Source organism: Macrotis lagotis, chromosome 4 (genome assembly GCF_037893015.1).
Source record: "Macrotis lagotis isolate mMagLag1 chromosome 4, bilby.v1.9.chrom.fasta, whole genome shotgun sequence".
NCBI lineage: Eukaryota > Metazoa > Chordata > Mammalia > Peramelemorphia > Peramelidae > Macrotis > Macrotis lagotis.
In genome coordinates, this window is record NC_133661.1 from 157,203,964 (window position 1) to 157,222,303 (window position 18,340).

At 35.3% G+C, this 18,340-nt stretch overlaps 1 protein-coding gene across 7 annotated transcripts in view; it reads left to right on the plus strand.

The window, feature by feature from the left end:
• The window catches only part of PIAS1 (protein inhibitor of activated STAT 1), a 162,147-nt gene that overhangs the window by 110,042 nt on the left and 33,765 nt on the right, over nt 1-18,340 (plus strand). For all 7 annotated transcript variants that reach the window (XM_074234479.1, XM_074234476.1, XM_074234478.1 and 4 more), the window contains one exon: nt 12,894-12,999. In XM_074234479.1, coding sequence (XP_074090580.1) covers nt 12,894-12,999 — 106 coding nt within the window. The remainder of the gene's footprint in view (nt 1-12,893; nt 13,000-18,340) is intronic.

An 18,340-nucleotide genomic window follows, 5' to 3' on the forward strand; every position in this document is an offset into this window, starting at 1 on the left:
AAGGACTAATTGGTAGAACTGAGCTCATCTCTAAGCAATAGGCACATATGTTTATATGTACTTTAACGTTTGGGCACTGCTTTCTTATTAACTAACTATAAGAAGTAGATAATACAAGTAAAAGTCCTAGTTATAAACATTATCATCATTTTTGAAATGAGAAATCTGAGGTTCAGAAAGTTAAGTGACTTTCCCAACCTCAAACAGCTAGCAAATCTTAGTGCCCAAAATTATTAGTCATCTCTTAATTGCTAAATCCTTGGTCTTTTCTCTGAAGCATATGACACTGTTGATCATCTTTTCCTCCTTGAGAATTTCTCCTCTTAGGATTTTCATGACACTGTACTCTTTTGACCCTACCTTTGTGACCGCTCCTCGGTCTCCTTTGCTAGATGACCATCCTTATCCTGCCCCTCTAAATGTATATAGGCCTGAAGGTTTGGTCTTATATCTCCTTCTCTCCAAATTCTCACTCTTAGAGAACTGATCAGCTTCAGCAGGTTCAATTATTATCTCTGTGTAAATGATTCCCAGTTATATATATTCAGCCTTAGTTTCACCCCTGAATTCCATTTGCTCATCACATGTTACCTACTTGAACCTAAATGTGTTTTTTTCCAGTTGTATAAATAGTTGTCAACATTTATTTTGAATTCCAAATTTTTCTGCCTCCCCATGACAGCAGACAGTCTTATATAAGTTACACAAGTGCAACCATGTTAAACATATTTCATATAAGTTATATTGTGAAGGAAGAATCAGAATAAAAAGGAAAAACCATTAGAAAGAAAAAAACCATGAAAATAATTTGCTTTGATCAATGGCATTTTTCCATCATATGTCTTTGATCATTGTACTGCTAAGAAGAGCTAAGTCTGTCATAGTTGATCATCATACAACATTGCTGTTAATGTGTTAATGTTCTCCTGGTTCTATTCACCTTGCTTAAGCATTAGTTCATATAAGTCTTGTCAGGTTTTCTGCCTCCTTTTTTTTTTTAGTTTTTTTTTTTTTTTTTTTTTTTAGTTTTTGCAAGGCAGTGAGGTTAAGTGGCTTACTCAATGCCACACAACTAGGTAATTATCAAGTGTCTGAGGCCAGATTTGAACTCAATTACTCCCGACTCTAGGGCCAGTGCTCTATCCACTGCGCCATTGCACTGCCCCTCCTCATCATTTTTTAAAGATAATAATATTATGTTGCATTCATATACCACAGGGGCAGCTAGATGGAGCAGTGGGTACTGCGCTGACCCTGGGGTCAGGAGGACTGATTTCAAATTTGGTCTCAGACACTTGATGCTTCTAGCTATGTGACCTCAGGCAAGTCGCTTAACCCAATGCCATCTCACCAAAAAGCAAACAAACAAAAACAAACATTTATATACCACAACTTATTCAGCCATTTCCCCAATTGACTGGCATCCCCTCAATTTACAATGCAATCTAGATATTTCAAACTTAACTGTTCACCTTTCCCCCAAATCTGTCCCCTTTTTCAAAGGTCTGAGTCATCATCCTTGACTTTTTACTCTCCCCTACTCACTACTAATAACCACTTCGTTTCCCAGCTTTTTGATACATTGCCCACCAATCTAATTTTCATCACTACATATGTCTACTACTCTAATTCAAATTCCCATTACCTGTTACCTTCTTGTAATGGACTCCTAATTAGTCTCCCTGCCATAAATCTCTAGACTATATACAATTGCCAAAGGGATATTCCCCCAAGTATAGATCTGATCATGCTCCAGTGACTCCCTCTTTCCTCTGGATTCAAATAAACTTCTCTGAAGACATTGAAAACTTCCACAATTCAAATGCCACCTGCCAATCTTGTTAAGTATATCATGCAGGATTTTACATATACTTCTACATTCTAGCCAAACTGGCCTTCTGGTTTTTCTTCCTATAGGATATTATATTTCCCATCACTGCCTCATAAAATTTCTCATTTTCTTCAAAGCTCGGCTTAAACTCTACTGCCTACATGAGGTCTTTTCCTATTCATCCCAGCTTCTAATACATCTTTTCCTTGAAATGACTTGGTAAATATTTTCTATATGTTGTTGTGAGGTTTTGGGGGGGGGGGGGTGTTGCAAAGCAATGGGGTTAAGTGATTTGCCCAGGGTCACACAACTAGATAATTATCAAGTGTCTGAGACCAAATTTGAACTCAGATCTTCCAGATTCCAGGGCCAGTGCTCTATCTACTGCGCCACTTAGCTGCCCCATATGTTTTTATATGTCTGCTGTTTCCTTAATAGAATGTAAGCTCTGTGATTACAGGGATTGTTTCATTTTCATCTTTTATCCCTTATTTTCTGACATAAACTTGTTAATTGATTAATTATTCCTTGCTTGAGTTCAATCAACAAAAGTCTATTAAGCACCTATTCTGTTAGGCTCTAGAAATATAAATAGAAAGAATTATCTGTCTGGGAGAACAGCAAGAAAATAAGTGTACATAGCATTGAGCTAAAATCAAAAGCAAATGTAATTACGGATACACCAGAAGATTTTTCAGTAAATACAGAAATAAAGCAAGGATGACCATTCTCCTCATGATTGTTTGATAGAGTTCCGGAAATGCTAGCAATAGTAAAGAAATCATAGACAAAAAAGTTTGGAAGAGGAGATAGTTATTCCTATTCGCTGATGACATGAAAATCAGAGAATCAACAAAGGTACTCATTAATGCAGAAATTTCAGCAAAGTTGCATGTTACAAAATTAACTCTCAAAAACTTTAATAACAAGTTCCTGGTAATAAAATAAAAGAATAACAAAAAAAGGAAATATCTCATTCAAGAACCATAAAATGTCTCAAATATCTGCATGGGTACCAAAACACAAAATATTTATGCAAATTAAATTTAAGAGTATTACTTAAATAAATAAAGAATAATTTAACTATCTGGAATAATATTCAGTGCTTATAGCTGATTTAATCCACTCTAATAAAAATAATAATAAAATTAATGTATAGTTTTAAAGCTACATCAATCATTATCAAAGGAAATACTTTACAGAACTCAACAAAATAATACAGAACATTCGTTTGGAAAAAGAAAAAGTTTAGAAATATCTAGACAAATAATGAAAAGAGATAGTGACAAAGGGCACAAAAGGTAGGCATAACTTTTATAATCATAATTATAAGGTACCAATCATTAAAATTATCTTGTGTTGGTTAACATTAGGAGGAGAAAGATCAAAACAGAGGGAATCAGAAACAGTAGATTTCAGTACCCTGATGTTCAGTAAACCAGAAAGTATGCAGGACTTAGAAGAACTCTGTTTCATTAAAACATACAGGGAAACTGGAAACCTGTATGACAGAAATTAGACTTAAACCAGCACTTTAAATTGTTTTTTACAAAACATTCTAAATGAATATGTAACTTTATGCTAAAGATCATATGATACCAAAAGAACACTTGGAAGAGAAGCATATCATATCACTTTCACAGTTGTAAGAGGCAATTTCCTTTTTTTTATCTTTAATTCCAAATTCCCTCACTTAACCATTGAGAGAATATAAGAAAAATACTTTCTGTTTTACATATGAAGTTATACAAAATATATTTTCACATTAGTCGTTTTTTTAAAAAAGGAAGAAAAGTAAATATGCTTTCAATCTGCCCTCAGAATTCATTAGTTCTCTCTCTGGAGATGACATGAATTCTTTGGAATTACTGTGAATCATTTTATTGATCAGAGTAGCTAAGGTTTTTTTTTTTTTACTGTTGATTATCATTATACTATTGCTATAACTGTTCATAATGTTCTTCAGGTTCAGCTCATTTTAATTTGGATCAACTTCTATAAGACTTAAGGAGATGGATTCTTAATCAAATAAGGGAGAGACAAGATTAAATTTGATGACTTTGTTAATATGAAACTAAAAAGTTTACAAACAAAATAATATATTCAGGATAAGAAGGAGGGTTTGGGGAAAGCTTCCTGTAGAAGGTGGGATTTTGGTTGGGATAATAAGGAAGCCAGGCAAGTCAACAATCTGCCTGGAGGAGGGAGATTGTTCCAGGTATGGAATTGATTCATTTAAATGAATATGAATCAGTTCATATGCCCAAAGGGCAACAAAAATGTGCATACCTTTTGATCCAGCAATACCACTACTGGTTCTATACCCAGAAGAGATTATGAAAAAGGGTAAAGATCCATCTGGAGGGGGTGGAGCCAAGATGACAGAGTGAAGGCAGCATTTCCCAGGAATTCCTTCCCCCAAAACTCCAAAAAAACAAACAAAGATGACTCTAGCCAAAATTTAGAGGGGCAGACATGTAGAAGGACCGAGTGATACATTTTCCCAGTCCAAGATAACTTAGAAGTTCCGTGGAAAAGGTGTGTATCCCCAGGACCGGGGATTGGGAAAAAAGCCACAGCAACAGCAGCACAGCACAGCCCAGCTCAACCCCAGAGATCACCAGCAACAAGTTGAAGGGGCGGTGAGAGAACTCTGCTACACCAGAATGAGTGTGGAGTGAGGAGCACCAGCTGCAGAATCTGGAGCAAGAATCTGAAGAAAGCAGCCTGCACCCCCCCAGAGACAGTAAGGAAAGTTTGCAGGAATTTCTCTTCTCTCCCTCGGGTAGGACTCTGCTGTTTGCCTACACTCAGATCCAGATTGCAGTTTGGGCTTCCATAGTAAGATAGCTGGCTCCCTCCTTATAACCCCAGGGCAGAGGGAAATGGGGGAGGGTGATATACATGTTAAAGCACACTCCAGAACATAAGACCTTGGAGGAATCAAGGTCCCAGTGGGATGTCTCCCCCGCCCCCCCCAAAAAAAGAAACCCATGCCTTGGAAGTGCTGTCTTGGGCTGAGGAAATGAGTAAACAACAGAAAAAGAAGAATCTGACCATAGAGAATTACTTTAGTCCCATGGAAGATCAAAACACATACTCAGATGGTGACAAAATCGAATCTTCCATATCCAAAACCTCCAAAAGAAATAGAAAATAGCCTCAGACTATGGATAAACTCAAAGAAAAAGACTTTGAAAAGCAATTAAGGGAGATGGATGAAAAACTGGGAGGAGAAATGAAGTGATGCAGGAAAAATCATGAAAACTATATCAACAGGGGCAGCTAGGTGGTGCAGTGAATAGAGTACCAGCCTTGGAGTCAGGAGTACTTGGGTTCAAATCCAGTCTCAGACACTTAATAATTACCTAGCTGTGTGGCCTTGGGCAAGCCACTTAACCCCATGGCCTTGAAAAATCTAAAAAACAAAAAACAAACTATATCAATAGTTTGGTGAAAGAGATATACCAAAAAATACTGAAGAAAATAATATGTTAAAAACCAGTTTAGACCCAATGGAAAAAGCAGAACAAAAGGCAAATGAGGAGAAGAATGCCTTAAAAAACAGAATTGACCAGCTGGAAAAGGAGATAAAAAAATCTCTCTGAAGAAAATAATTCCTTCAAATGCAGAATGGAACTAAAGGAAGCTGATGACTTTGCAAGAAATCAGGAAGAAATAAAACTCTTCCAAAAAAGCCAAAAATTAGAAGAAAATGTGAAATATCTCACTGAAAAAACAACCAACCTCAAAAACAGATACAGAAGAAATAATTTAGAAATTACTGGGCTACCTGAAAGTCAGGAGCAGGAAGAGCCTAGACTTCATTTTTCAAGAAATAATACAGCAAAATTACCCTCAGATCCTAGAAACAGAGGGTAAAATAGAAATCAAGAGAATTCACTGGTCACCTCCTGAAAGAGATCCCAAAAGAAAAACTTCCAGTAATATTATAGCCAAATTCCAAAACTCCCAAATCAAAGAGAAAATTCTAAAAGCTGCCAGAAACAAACAATTCAACTACCACAGCTCCATAGTCCGGATTACACAGGATCTGGCAGCATCTACTTAAGAGCTTGTGGGGATTGGAATATGATATTCCAGAAGGCAAAAGATCTTGGTTTACAACCAAGAATTAACTACCCAGCAAAACTGAACATCTTCTTTCAGGGGAAAAGATGGACTTTCATTGAAACAGGGGACTTTCAAACTTTCCTATTGAAACAACCAGAGCTGAACATAAAGTTTGATCACCAAATACAGGACTCTGGTGAACCATAGAGGGAGTGGAAGAAAAGGACTAACTTTGAAGAATTTAATGATATTGAATTGTTTGTATTCCTGTATGGGAAGAAGATATTGATAACTCATATGAACTTTCTCATTTATGAGAGCTGTTAGAAGGAGCATATATAGACAGGTCACAGGAAGGAAAAGAATATAATGGTATAATGTAGTAAAAAGATGGAATCAATGGGTGATAAAGGAAAGTATTTGGAGGAAGGAAAAGGACATGAAGAAGAAGCTAAGAAATTTCACATAAGAGTCAAGGAACAGCATTTTCAATGGAGTGGAAAGTGAGAAGGCAAGGAGGAAATAAGTGAGCCTTCATTCTCATCAGAAATGGCTCAGAGAGGAAATAACATACACACTTAATAGGGTGAAGAAATCTATCTTACCCTAGAAAAAAATAAGAAGAAATGGATGGGATAAGGGGGGAAGGGGGGAATAGGTGATAGAAGAGAGTGAAGATTGAGGGAGAGGGTACTCATATTCAACACACTTTTGGACAGGGCCAGCATGGAGAGAGAGAATAGAATAAATGAGAGTGGGGAGAAATAGAGTGGAGGTACAGCTAGTAATAGCAACTGTGGAAAAAATATTGAAGCAACTTCTCTGGTGGACTTATGATAAAGAAAGCAACTCACTTCAGAGACAGAGCCATTGAAATCTGAACACAGACTGAAGTAGAAATTTTTTCTCATCTTCTGGGGGGGTATGTTTACTCTTATAACAGATTCAATTTACATCAATGTATGGCATGGAAACAATGTAGAGACTATCAGACAGCCTTCTGTAGTGTGGGGGGAATTGTAGAATTCAGAGCCTTTCATAAAATGATGGGTATATATATTACTATTGTATATAATTGGAAAACAAATAAAATGTTAAAAATGAAAAACAAAATACTTAATACTTAAGAAAGAAAGAAAAAGGGTAAAAACATCACTTGTACAAAAATATTCATAGCAGCCCTGTTTGTGGTGGCAAAGAACGGGAAATTAAGTGAATGTCCTTCAGTTGGGGATTGGCTTAACCTGTGGTATATGTATGTCATGGAACACTATTATTCTATTAGAAACCAGGAGGGATGGGAATTCAGGGAAGCCTGGAAGGATTTGCATGAACTGATTCTGAGCGATAATTGCACACCCTAACAGCAACATGGTGGTGAGGATCAACCTTGATGGACTTGCTCATTCCATCAGTGCAACAATCAGACACAATTTGGGGTTATCTGTGATGGAAAATGCCATCTGTATCCAGAGAAAGAATTGTGGAGTTTGAACAAAGACCAAAGACTATTACCTTCAAATCAGGGGAAAGAAAAAACCTGCTATCTTTTTATGTAATTTTGCTATCTCATATTTTATTTTTATTTTTCCTTAAGGATATGATTTCTCTCATCACATTCAACTGAGATCAGTGTATACCATGTAACAATGTAAAGACTGACAGAATGCCTTCTGTGGGGGGGGAGCAAGAATGGGGGGGAAATTGTAAAATTCAAAATAAATAAAATCTTTCTCAAGTCAAAAATATGAATCAATTCAGTAAATTATTTCCATGTTTCTTAATATTTATCATATTTGTCCCTCCTTGCACAGTAACATTCCTTTACCAGGAACGATCTCATGTAGAAGGTAGTTACTTGAGTTTCTTGATTTTAGGATGTTTAGGTGTGAAGGGTAGCATATGAAAACATGGAAACAAGAAATGAAATTCTATTTTACCTGGATCATAGTCAGGTGTCAAAGAAAACTGGGAATGACCATGATCAAAGTGATTGTCCTATAGCTATGGACAAATACCCTTCACCCCTATTTTTCAGTTCCCAATTCCAAAAAACACTTTTTTTCATCTGAGTCCATTATCATGCATAGGCTTCTAATGAGACTTGGAGATTCCACTAATAAAACAAAACCATAGAATTTCAGAACTGGAAGGAACCTTAATGGTGGCTATTCTAATTCATACCTAAAAAATCCCCTCCACAACATAACCAATAAATAGCCATCAAACCTTTACTTTAAGGATAGAGGCTAACTCGTTACCTCCTGAAACATCCCATTCCTCATTAAAAGTACTCTTATTTTCATTACCCCATGTCTTCTCAATTCCTTTATCTGATTCTTGTGGCATGAACTTGAGTTACGTATCCATCCTGATTGCCATTCCAGAATGTCTTTCATAAAATGTGGTTCCTTAAAGTGAAACACAGTCCTCCAGAAATGGTCTAAACCAATGCAGGGGTACAGCCAAACTATCACTTCCATATTTCTGAGTTGTGCCCTTAAAGTGTAGCCCAATAGATTTTTTGACTTTGCCACATTACAATTTTAACCCATTTTAAATCTGCACTTCATCAGAAAAGTTCTATTTTTTCCTCTTTTTTGTAGTTGCCTAGTGACTGGGCCAATATTGACATAATCTGTGGAACTTTATAAACCCTATTAAAAATATTCAGCAATAAATTTTTTCCTTGAACTGAAATTTCGATGATCCTATAGTTATTTCCAACTTGCTTTTAGGATTGAATTAAATTTTAACTTGGAGTTATAAATATCTAGATCCACACTTTTCATTGAATGAGTAGATACCAGTAAAATTAGTTTTCCAATTAAGATATATAAATGTCATGTTTCTCTTTCTAGTGGTAATGTTTTTAATTATTTGGGTTTCAGCATTTCCTTCATGTAATTATTTTATAATAGCTTCCTCATGGAGATGTTTAGGATGTTTTGACTTAATTTTTTCCTTAGCTATGAAGAAGAGGGCTATTGATCTTAAGTAAGTGTCTGAGATGGATTTGAACTCAGATCCTCCTGACTCCAGGGCCAGTGCTTCATCCACTGCACCACTTAGCTTTCCCTCATTATTCTTTGATTGTGATTTTTATGTGAATTCTTTTCTTTGTATAGCCTTTGTGTTTTATTACACAAAAGATTTCAGTATTTTTTGTGTTCTTTACCTAATTTCTATGAAAGCCAGAAAATCTGTTTTCAGTTTGGTTTTTACTTTGAAATTTACCCTTGGTTAACTGAAAGTATAAGTATAAAAATTAATGAATTGTTTTACAAAGAGATTAATAGTATCAGCATAAATATATCACAAAGCATATTGTCATCTTATGGATCAAATAATTTGTTTATTTTCCTCCCTTATAATCTTGATATAGTGTGCCCTGATTTAAATATCAACTGTCATCTTAAGGAGTTATAAATCAAATTTCTTTTCAATGTACTGGAGGAATTTTAATGATGAATTCTTTTTAGTGAAACTAAGACATTTTTGGTAATGAGTTATAGGACTCCCTAATTTATCTTTTATTATTTTGAAATTTTGTATATTTTATCATTTTAATGAGGCACACTGAGGGACAGTTGATAAAATCCAATGCCTTGGTTTTATAGAGAAGAAATTAAGGTTCAGAGTGGTAAAGTGTTTTTTTTATATATATGTATTTTGTTTTAATACAAAGTACATTTCCTCAACACCAGTTGAATAAAACTGTATGAAGAGTAATTGCATCTGATAGTACATATGATTTTTCACTTGGATGGTCTGAAGGGAAGGACATGGACCCTAAGTTTAATAACTTGGTACTTGGCTATTATATATGACCTGAGCTGTATTGCCATTTAATGTTGGTATTTTTGTTTTGTTTTCATTTTTGTTGATACTTATTGACTTGACTTTCTTTGCTTTGTATCACATGATTATATCTTCCCACTTCCCTTGTTTCTCTGAATTCTTCATATTAATTGTTTTTCTTGATTCCCAGCAATGTTCTATATTCATATACCATAATCTAATAATTCTCCAGTCCTTGAACATATATAATTTATTTCCAGAACTTTGCTATTATAAGTAGTGCTATTATGAATATTTTTGTATATGTGAATTTTTTATTGCTTTCAAAAGCCTCTCTAGTTATAAAACTAATCTTGGAATGGCTGAGTCAAAGGGCATGAGGAATTAGTCACTTCTATTCTATAATTCTAATTTACACCACTATCTCTCCTTCCCAGGGCCACAGTTTAAAAGCTTAGGATTTTTTTAGACTCTTGCTTCTTCTTTAGCCAATTAGTTAATATCAGAAGATATTTTTATAATGTCAACTACTGTATGATGCCAAGTTTTATCAGTTCCAACTTTAACAAATATTTGTTGAACTGAACTTTTTCTTAGTGTCACCAAAATGTGAATATGTTTTCAAATATAAAAGGAAAATAAAATAATAACTCACTTTTATGGCATTTTAAGTTTACTTCACAACACAATGAATTAGCAAGTATTATTACTTTTTGCAGATGGGGCTACTGATATACAGACAAGATAAATGATTTGCCCAGGGTGACATAGCTAGGAAGTATTGGGAGAAACAAACTTGGGTCTTCCTACTGCAGCATCATTGCTTTTTCTCTTGCTTAAATGAAGGCAGAGCCCATCCAGTGATTGAAAACACTTTACATCATCTTGAAGGAATCTTATAGCTTTGAAGTCAAAGGTTATTTATTTCATGGAAGGTAGTTTTATTTGGGGTAAGAATATCTTCATTAATGTTGGACTGGCATCAAAACACCCCTTGTTCATAGGGTAATATATTTCTTTGGAGATGTTTTTATTTCTTGTTAATTTTCATTTGTTTTTATATAATGTTTCCAGCTATTATCACTTTTTTCACCCACAGAAGGAACCTTCTGCTAATAATATTTTTTTAAAAAATTTATAGCCAATCAAAACATTAGTATATTTGATGACATATATAATATTCTTTCACCCTCCAGTGAATGAATGGGGGTGCATTTTATCTTTTCTAGAGCCATCTGTGGTCCTTATTATGGAGATGTTTTTAAAATTCTAATAATGGGGGCAGCTAGATGACACAATGGATAGAGCACCAGCCCTGGAGTCAGGAGTACCTGAGTTCAAATCTGGTCTCAGACACTTAATAATTACCTAGCTGTGTGGCCTTGGGCAAGCCATTCAACCCCATTTGCCTTGCAAAAACCTAAAAACAAACAAAACAATATTCTAATAATGAAGAACAGGATATGGGAACATAAAGAGCATGTTCCAAAAATCAATATAAACAAATTTGGTGTTCTAAATACTATATTAAATCAGTAATATTGAACATAATAGGGAATCAAGGATCAATAATATGATTTTTGTATTATTTTGTGAGTAGGTAAACAGCCCTGTAAATGTGGAATTTAAAATTAGGTTCATGTTATAGATACAAATCACATTTTATTATTATTGTCTAGCAATTGTTTCCCCTTTCACTTAAGTTACATGTCACAACTAGATAAAGCATACCTTTTTAATGAATGTATAATTGTACTTTCTCTTTCATCTGCTTTTAAAGATTTATATAAAGGGTTGCCTTGAGCAAGTTCCTAACTGTAGATTCAAGCTGTCAGTAAATAATTTTATAGTATTAATTAAATTTCTTTATCTTTGGTCATAATTTGAAGCATTAAGAAACATAGTTAAGATGAATGCCAAAAGAAGATTTTGTAATTATATAATATTGTGTGTGTCTGTGTGTGTCTGTGTGTGTGTCTGTGTGTGTGTGTTTCCACATGCCCAAACTGGAAGAAATTTTAAGTAAACTTTTCTTCTGATCCATAAATTGTGAAATCTGATTGTTGAAGTTAATATACTGGAATACTTTGACTTATTGTGTATATGATATATATGTATACAGTTTTTTCAAGTAAATATAGATTTACTATTTTTTTCAGTGAAAAAAATGCCCTCCAAAAAAAATCTACTTTTCAACTTTTAAGTAAAAGCTTTTTATAGTAGAAAAAGCATTATATTTGGAGTTAGAGTACATGAAATCAAAAGCAAGTTCTGCCACTTGCTACCCATATTTCCTCTCACTTAAGTTGTCTGGTCTTTGTTTTCTTCATGTATAGAATGATGAAATTGGGTTAGATCTCTTGAGTTCCTTCCAGAGCTAAATTTAAGACCACCATATTTTCAAAATTGTGCATACACAAAAATTATTTGAAGATGATGTCTAGTCCTAGATTCGAAAACAGTTGTTTTCTTCCTTTTCTTGATGTTTACTTTTGTCAAGAATACAAATACAAATAATTCAAATGAAAATAATTTCTTCTTACTCCTTAAAGTGCTAGCTCCTCTTCAGCTTTCTTTAGTATCTAGTACTGCATTGGAAATTCTGTCTCTCCCCTTTTCAAAAAACTGCTTTCTTACTGGTCCTCTAACTTTCTTTTCTTACATTTAACCAACTATATACTTTTTCCAATTTGGCTAGTTTGTTATTTGACTCTTTTCCTTGTTCCTTTTTCTTATATCCATTTCTGCATTCCCTGTGCTAGTATTGGACATGTCCACATTCATCTACAAAACGAAGCATTCTCTCCTATTTTATATTCCTTCTTAAATCTTCCTTTGCTTGAAGAACTTTTTGCTTATAATCCTAATATCATAGACAATTGATTGAAAGCTGAAATGGTGGATTTGAGGGAAGGTAAAGCATTGTCTTTAATTTTATGTCATCTTCATAAGAAAAATTTGTATATTGCAGTTCTCTTCTCATACTGTTCTGAGCAGGGAACCATTTTTTAGAGATGCTTACAATTAGCTTTAATTTTTAAAGAAAACATGCATAGTTCAGACAGCTGGGCAGAGAATTTGACTAGTAATCTATATTTTTAAATATGTATTTATCAAAAACATATCTATAGAAGCCTTTATTTTTAGAGCTAATTTTTCTGATTACTGCTTATTTTGTGTTTTTCAGAATTATTCTATGGCAGTATATCTTGTAAAACAGTTGTCCTCTACAGTTCTCCTTCAGAGGTTACGAGCAAAGGGAATAAGGAATCCAGATCATTCTAGAGCTTTAAGTATGTATTATTTATAATATATTTATACTATATGGACATTATTATATTGTTCTCCTTGAATTCTCAAAAGTTTCTGATTTTAAGAATATAAGTATTCATTTTGATATAGATTGCAGTCCTTCCTTAGTAGATGGTTGCATAAGTTCCTATGGCCAGTCTTCTGGTGATAAACCACCTTGAAAAAAGCTAATTTTGTACTTAAGCTGCTGCCAGCAGAATGTTACCAGGTTTATGTTTGAAATCTTTTCCACTTTGGTACAGGATCTGCCAGAACCTGCTAGCATAGCTTTCAAAAATCCCAGATTATCTTCGTACCATGAAAAGGAATCAGTGTAACTTGAATGGAACATTTCTCTATTAAGAACCTAAAACCATTTATTCCATTTATCTTTTGTTAGAGAATAAAACAAGGCACTCAAGAAGTTTTTCTTATTTCAGTCATTTAACTTAAAATGGACAATTATATAGGTTGTCCATGAATGCTAAAAAAATGTTATTGCCAAAATTTACCATAAAATGTTTTAAGAATATGAGGAAGAGGGGCAGCAGCTAGGTGGTAGAGTACTAGCCCTGAAGCCAGGAAAACTTGAGTTTTCAGATCTGACCTCAGACACTTAATAGTTGCTTAGCTATGTGACCTTGACAGGCCACTCGAACCCATTGCCTTGGGAAAAAAAAGAGTATGGGGAAGATTTGATCATGAATCCCAAAGGAGGTTAGGTTGTTTTATTGTTTATTGTTCATCTAGGGATTTTAGGAAATTTTTTATGGATTTAGGTAACTGAATAATTTTGATAAGTTCAGTTTCATTGATTTAGGCAGAATAAAAATGTGTTAACTCCCAAAGACTAAGACTATTTCTAGTCTGTTAGTGAAAAAAAAAAACATTTTAAATTCATGATATAGTAAAGTAGTTGCTGTAAAATACTTTGACAGCTAGGATGGTTTCTTGACCAAGGTAAGTGGATACTTTTGAAATATGGAACCTAAATTTTAAAGTTAAATGAAATTTTTAAATGCATCTTGTCTTGTGCATGTGGTTTGAAAAATTACGGAGATAGAATTAAAAAAAAACAACTTCACGGCCTTGACCTGATCATTCCCTTATTCATAAAATTTCTGTGGCTTCTCATGGCCTACAAATATAAGTAAACTCTTTAGCTTAGGATTCAAGACATTCCCCAGTACTTCTCCAACCTACTTTCCCAGTCTTATTTCATACTGTTCCTCTTTATGCATTCTGTGGTCTACCAAACTAGACTACTAGCTATTTCTTGCTATCATCCTGCCCTTTCTGCCCTACATACATTTATATAAGCTAACTCCTTCCCCCATATCTCTCTTCCTAAAATAGATTTCCTCGTTTTATTTTCCCCATTGGAAGTTTTCTTTTTGTCAAGTGTTAGTTTTAGATCTTCTCTGAAATCTTTCCTCCTTTCCCTCAAATAAAAGTAATTTTTCCCTATCCAGTCTTCTAAGACTTTCTTTTTAATTTTCTTTATACATGCATTATATTTTAATTTATATTATAGTCATATATGTGCATATTCAGAAGGATAATAAACAAACATAAAATTTGCATCCACAAATTTACATTCTATATATAGAAGATGCTTTATAAAGTTTGTTGAATTGAACTATAAATGTATTAAGAACATTTAAGTGCTCACATGTATGAAGAGCTTATTGAAAAAAACTTTCAAGAAAGTTTCTTTCAGGAATCCTCTTAAGTTGTAAGTGCTCATAGAATTTTGTTGAATATCTATCTGATATTTGAATTTGTTTTTAGCTTTAAAACCTTAATATTTTAGTTAACAACTTACCAGGAACTAAGTGACAGACAGCAAAGGCAACAGTCAGAAGCAATAGATGCCTGGACTGAGATAGAGGGAGAGAGGAAGTGTCAGATCCGGGGCAGAGCCAGGATGGCGGTGTGGAGGCAGCATTTCCTGGGAACTCTTCCCCCCCAACTCCAAAAGCCAACAAATGATGACTGTAGCCAAAATTTAGAGGGACAGAACCCACAGAAACACAGATTGATACTTTTTCCCAGTCCAAGATAACTTAGAAATTCCACAGGAAAGGTGTGTTTCACCAGGACTGGGGGTTGGAAAAAAAGTAGCAGCCGCATCCCAGCCCAGCCCAGAGATCACCAGCAACAGCTTGAAGGGGCGGTGAGAGAACTCTGCTACACCAGAATGAGTGTGGAGTGAGGAGCACCAGCCGCAGAACCTGCAGTGAGAATTTGGAGAAAGCAGCCTGCACCTCCAGAGATGGTAAGGGAAGTCTGCAGAGATTTCTCTGCTCTCCATCAGGGTAGGGCTCTGCTGTTTGCCTACATTCAGATCCAGGTTTCAGTTTGGGCTTCCATAATAAGTAGACAAACTGGATCCCTCCTTATAGCTCCAGGGCAGAGGGAAATGAGGTTGTCATCTACATATTAAAGCACAGGCAAGAGAGCATAAGACCTTGGAGGAATCAAGGTCCCAGTGGGGTGTACCCCCTCCACCCAAGAAAACCAATGCCTTGAAAGTGCTGTAAATTAGTCTTGGGCTGAGGAAATGAGTAAACAACAGAAAAAGAAGAATCTGACCATAGAGAATTACTTTAGTCCCGTGGAAGATCAAAGCACATACTCAGATGATGACAAAATTGAAGCTTCCATATCCAAAACTTCCAAAATGAATAGAAAATGGGCTCAGACTATGGATGAGCTCAGAAAAGGCTTTGAAAAGCAATTAAGGGAGATGGAGGAAAAACTGGGAGGAGAAATGAGAGTGATGCAGAAAAATCATGAAAACCACATCAACAGCTTGGTGAAAGATATACAAAAAATACTGAAGAAAATAATATGTTCGGGGCGGCTAGGTGGTGCAGTGGATAGAGTACCAGCCCTGGAGTCAGGAGTACCCAGGTTCAGATCCAACCTCAGACACTTAATAATTACCTAGCTGTGTGGCCTTGGGCAAGCCACTTAACACCATTGCCTAGCAAAAACCTTAAAAAAAATAATAGAAAAAATAATAATATGTTAAAAACCAGTTTAGGCCTAATGGAAAAAAAGCAAAACAAAATGCAACTGAGAAGAATGCCTTAAAAAGTAGAATTGGCCAGCTGGAAAAGGAGATTTAAAAAAAGCTCTCTGAAGAAAATAACTCCTTCAAATGCAGAATGGAACTAAAGGAAGCTGATGAATTTTCAAGGAATCAGGAAGAAATAAAACTTTCAAAAAAGCCAAAAATTAGAAGAAAATGTGAAATATCTCATTGGAAAAACAACCAACCTCAAAAACAGATCCAGAAGAAATAGTTTAAAAATTATTAGGCTATCTGAAAGCCATGATCAGGAGAAGAGCCTAGACTTCATTTTTCAAGAAATAATACACATACCCTTTGATCCAGTAATACTACTACTGGGTCTATACCCTGAAGAGATGATGAAAAAGGGTAAAAATATCACTTGTACAAAAATATTCATAGCAGCCCTGTTTGTGGTGGCAAAGAATTGGAAATCAAGTAAATGTCCTTCAATTGGGGAATGCCTTAGCAAACTGTGGTATATGTATGTCATGGAACACTATTGTTCTATAAGAAACAAGGAGGGACGGGAATTCAGGGAAGCCTGGAGGAATTTGCATAAACTGATGCTGAGTGAGATGAGCAGAACCAGAAAAACACTGTACACCCTAACAGCAACATGGGGGTGATATTCAACCTTGATGGACTTGCTTGTTCCATCAACGCAACCCAGAGACAATTTTGGGCTGTCTGCAATGAAGAATACCATCTGTATCCAGATAAAGAGCCATGGAGTTTGAACAAATTTCAAAGACTATTCCCTTTAATTTAGATAAAAAACAGATATCTTATTGTCTGATCTTGTTATCTCTTATACTTGTTTCTTCCTTAAGGATGTAATTTCTCTCATCACACTCAATTTGGATCAATGTACAACATGGAAACAAAATAAAGACTGACAGATTGCTTTCCGGGGGGGGGGGTAAGATTAGGAGAAAAATTGTAAAACTCAAAACTCAAAATCTTTAAAAAATTAAAAAAAAAATAATACAGCAAAATTGCCATGAGATCCTAGAAGCAGAGGGTAAAATAGAAATAGAGGGAATTCACTGATCACCTCCTGAAAGAGATCCTAAAAGAAAACCATCCAGGAATATTATAGCCAAATTTCCAAAACTCTCAAATCAAAGAGAAAATTCTAAAAGCTGCCAGAAATAAACAGTTCAACTCCCGAGGCTCCATAGTCAGATTGCACAGGATCTGGCAGCATCTACATTAAGGGCTCATAGGGATTGGAATATGATATTCTGGAAGGCAAAAGATCTTGGTTTACAACTAAGAATCAACTACCCAGCAAAACTGAACATCCTCTTTCAGGGGAAAAGATGAACTTTCAGTGAAACAGGGGACTTTCAAACTCTCCTATTGAAACAATCAGAGCAGAACAGAAAGTTTGATCTTCAAGTACAGGACTCTGGTTCACCAGAGAGGGGGTGGAAGAGAAGGACTAACTATGAGAAACTTAATGATATTGAACTGCTTGTATTCCTGCATGGGAATACATATGAACTCACATGAACTTTCTCATTTATAAGAGCTGTTAGAAGGAGCATATATAGACAGGTCACAGGAAGGAGAGGAATATAATGGTATAATATAGTAAAAAACAAAAAGGAGTCAATGTGTGATAAAGGAAAATACTGGGAGGAAGGGAAAGGAGATGAAGAAGCTAAGAAATTTCATATAAGTAGAAAGGGAGAAGGCAAGGGGGAATGAATGAGCCTTCATTCTCATCAGAAATGGCTCAGAGAGGAAATAACATACACACTTAATAGGGTGAGGAAATCTATCTTACCCTAGAGAAAAATGAGAAGAAAGGCATGGGATAAGGGGGAATGGGGGGAGGGAAGGGGGGAATAGTTGAGGGAACATTGAGGGAGAGGGTACTCAGATTCAACACACTTGTGGACAGGCCCAGGATGTAGGAGAGAGAGAAGAGAATAAATGAGAGTGGGGAGAAATAGATTGGAGGTGCAGCTAGTAATAGCAACTATGGGGAAAATATTAAATAACTTCTCTGGTGGACTTAATGATAAAGAAAGCAACTCACTCCAGAGACAAAGCCATTGAAATCTGAACACAGACTGAAGTATATTTTTTTCTCTCTCTCACTGTTCTTGGGATTTCTCATCTTCTTGGGGGGGAGAGGGGTTATGTTTACTCTTATAACACATTCAGTTTCAATCAATGTGTGGCATGGAGGCAATGCAGAGATTGTCAGACTACCTTCTATTGGGGGGGGGGTGTTGTGAAATTCAAAACCT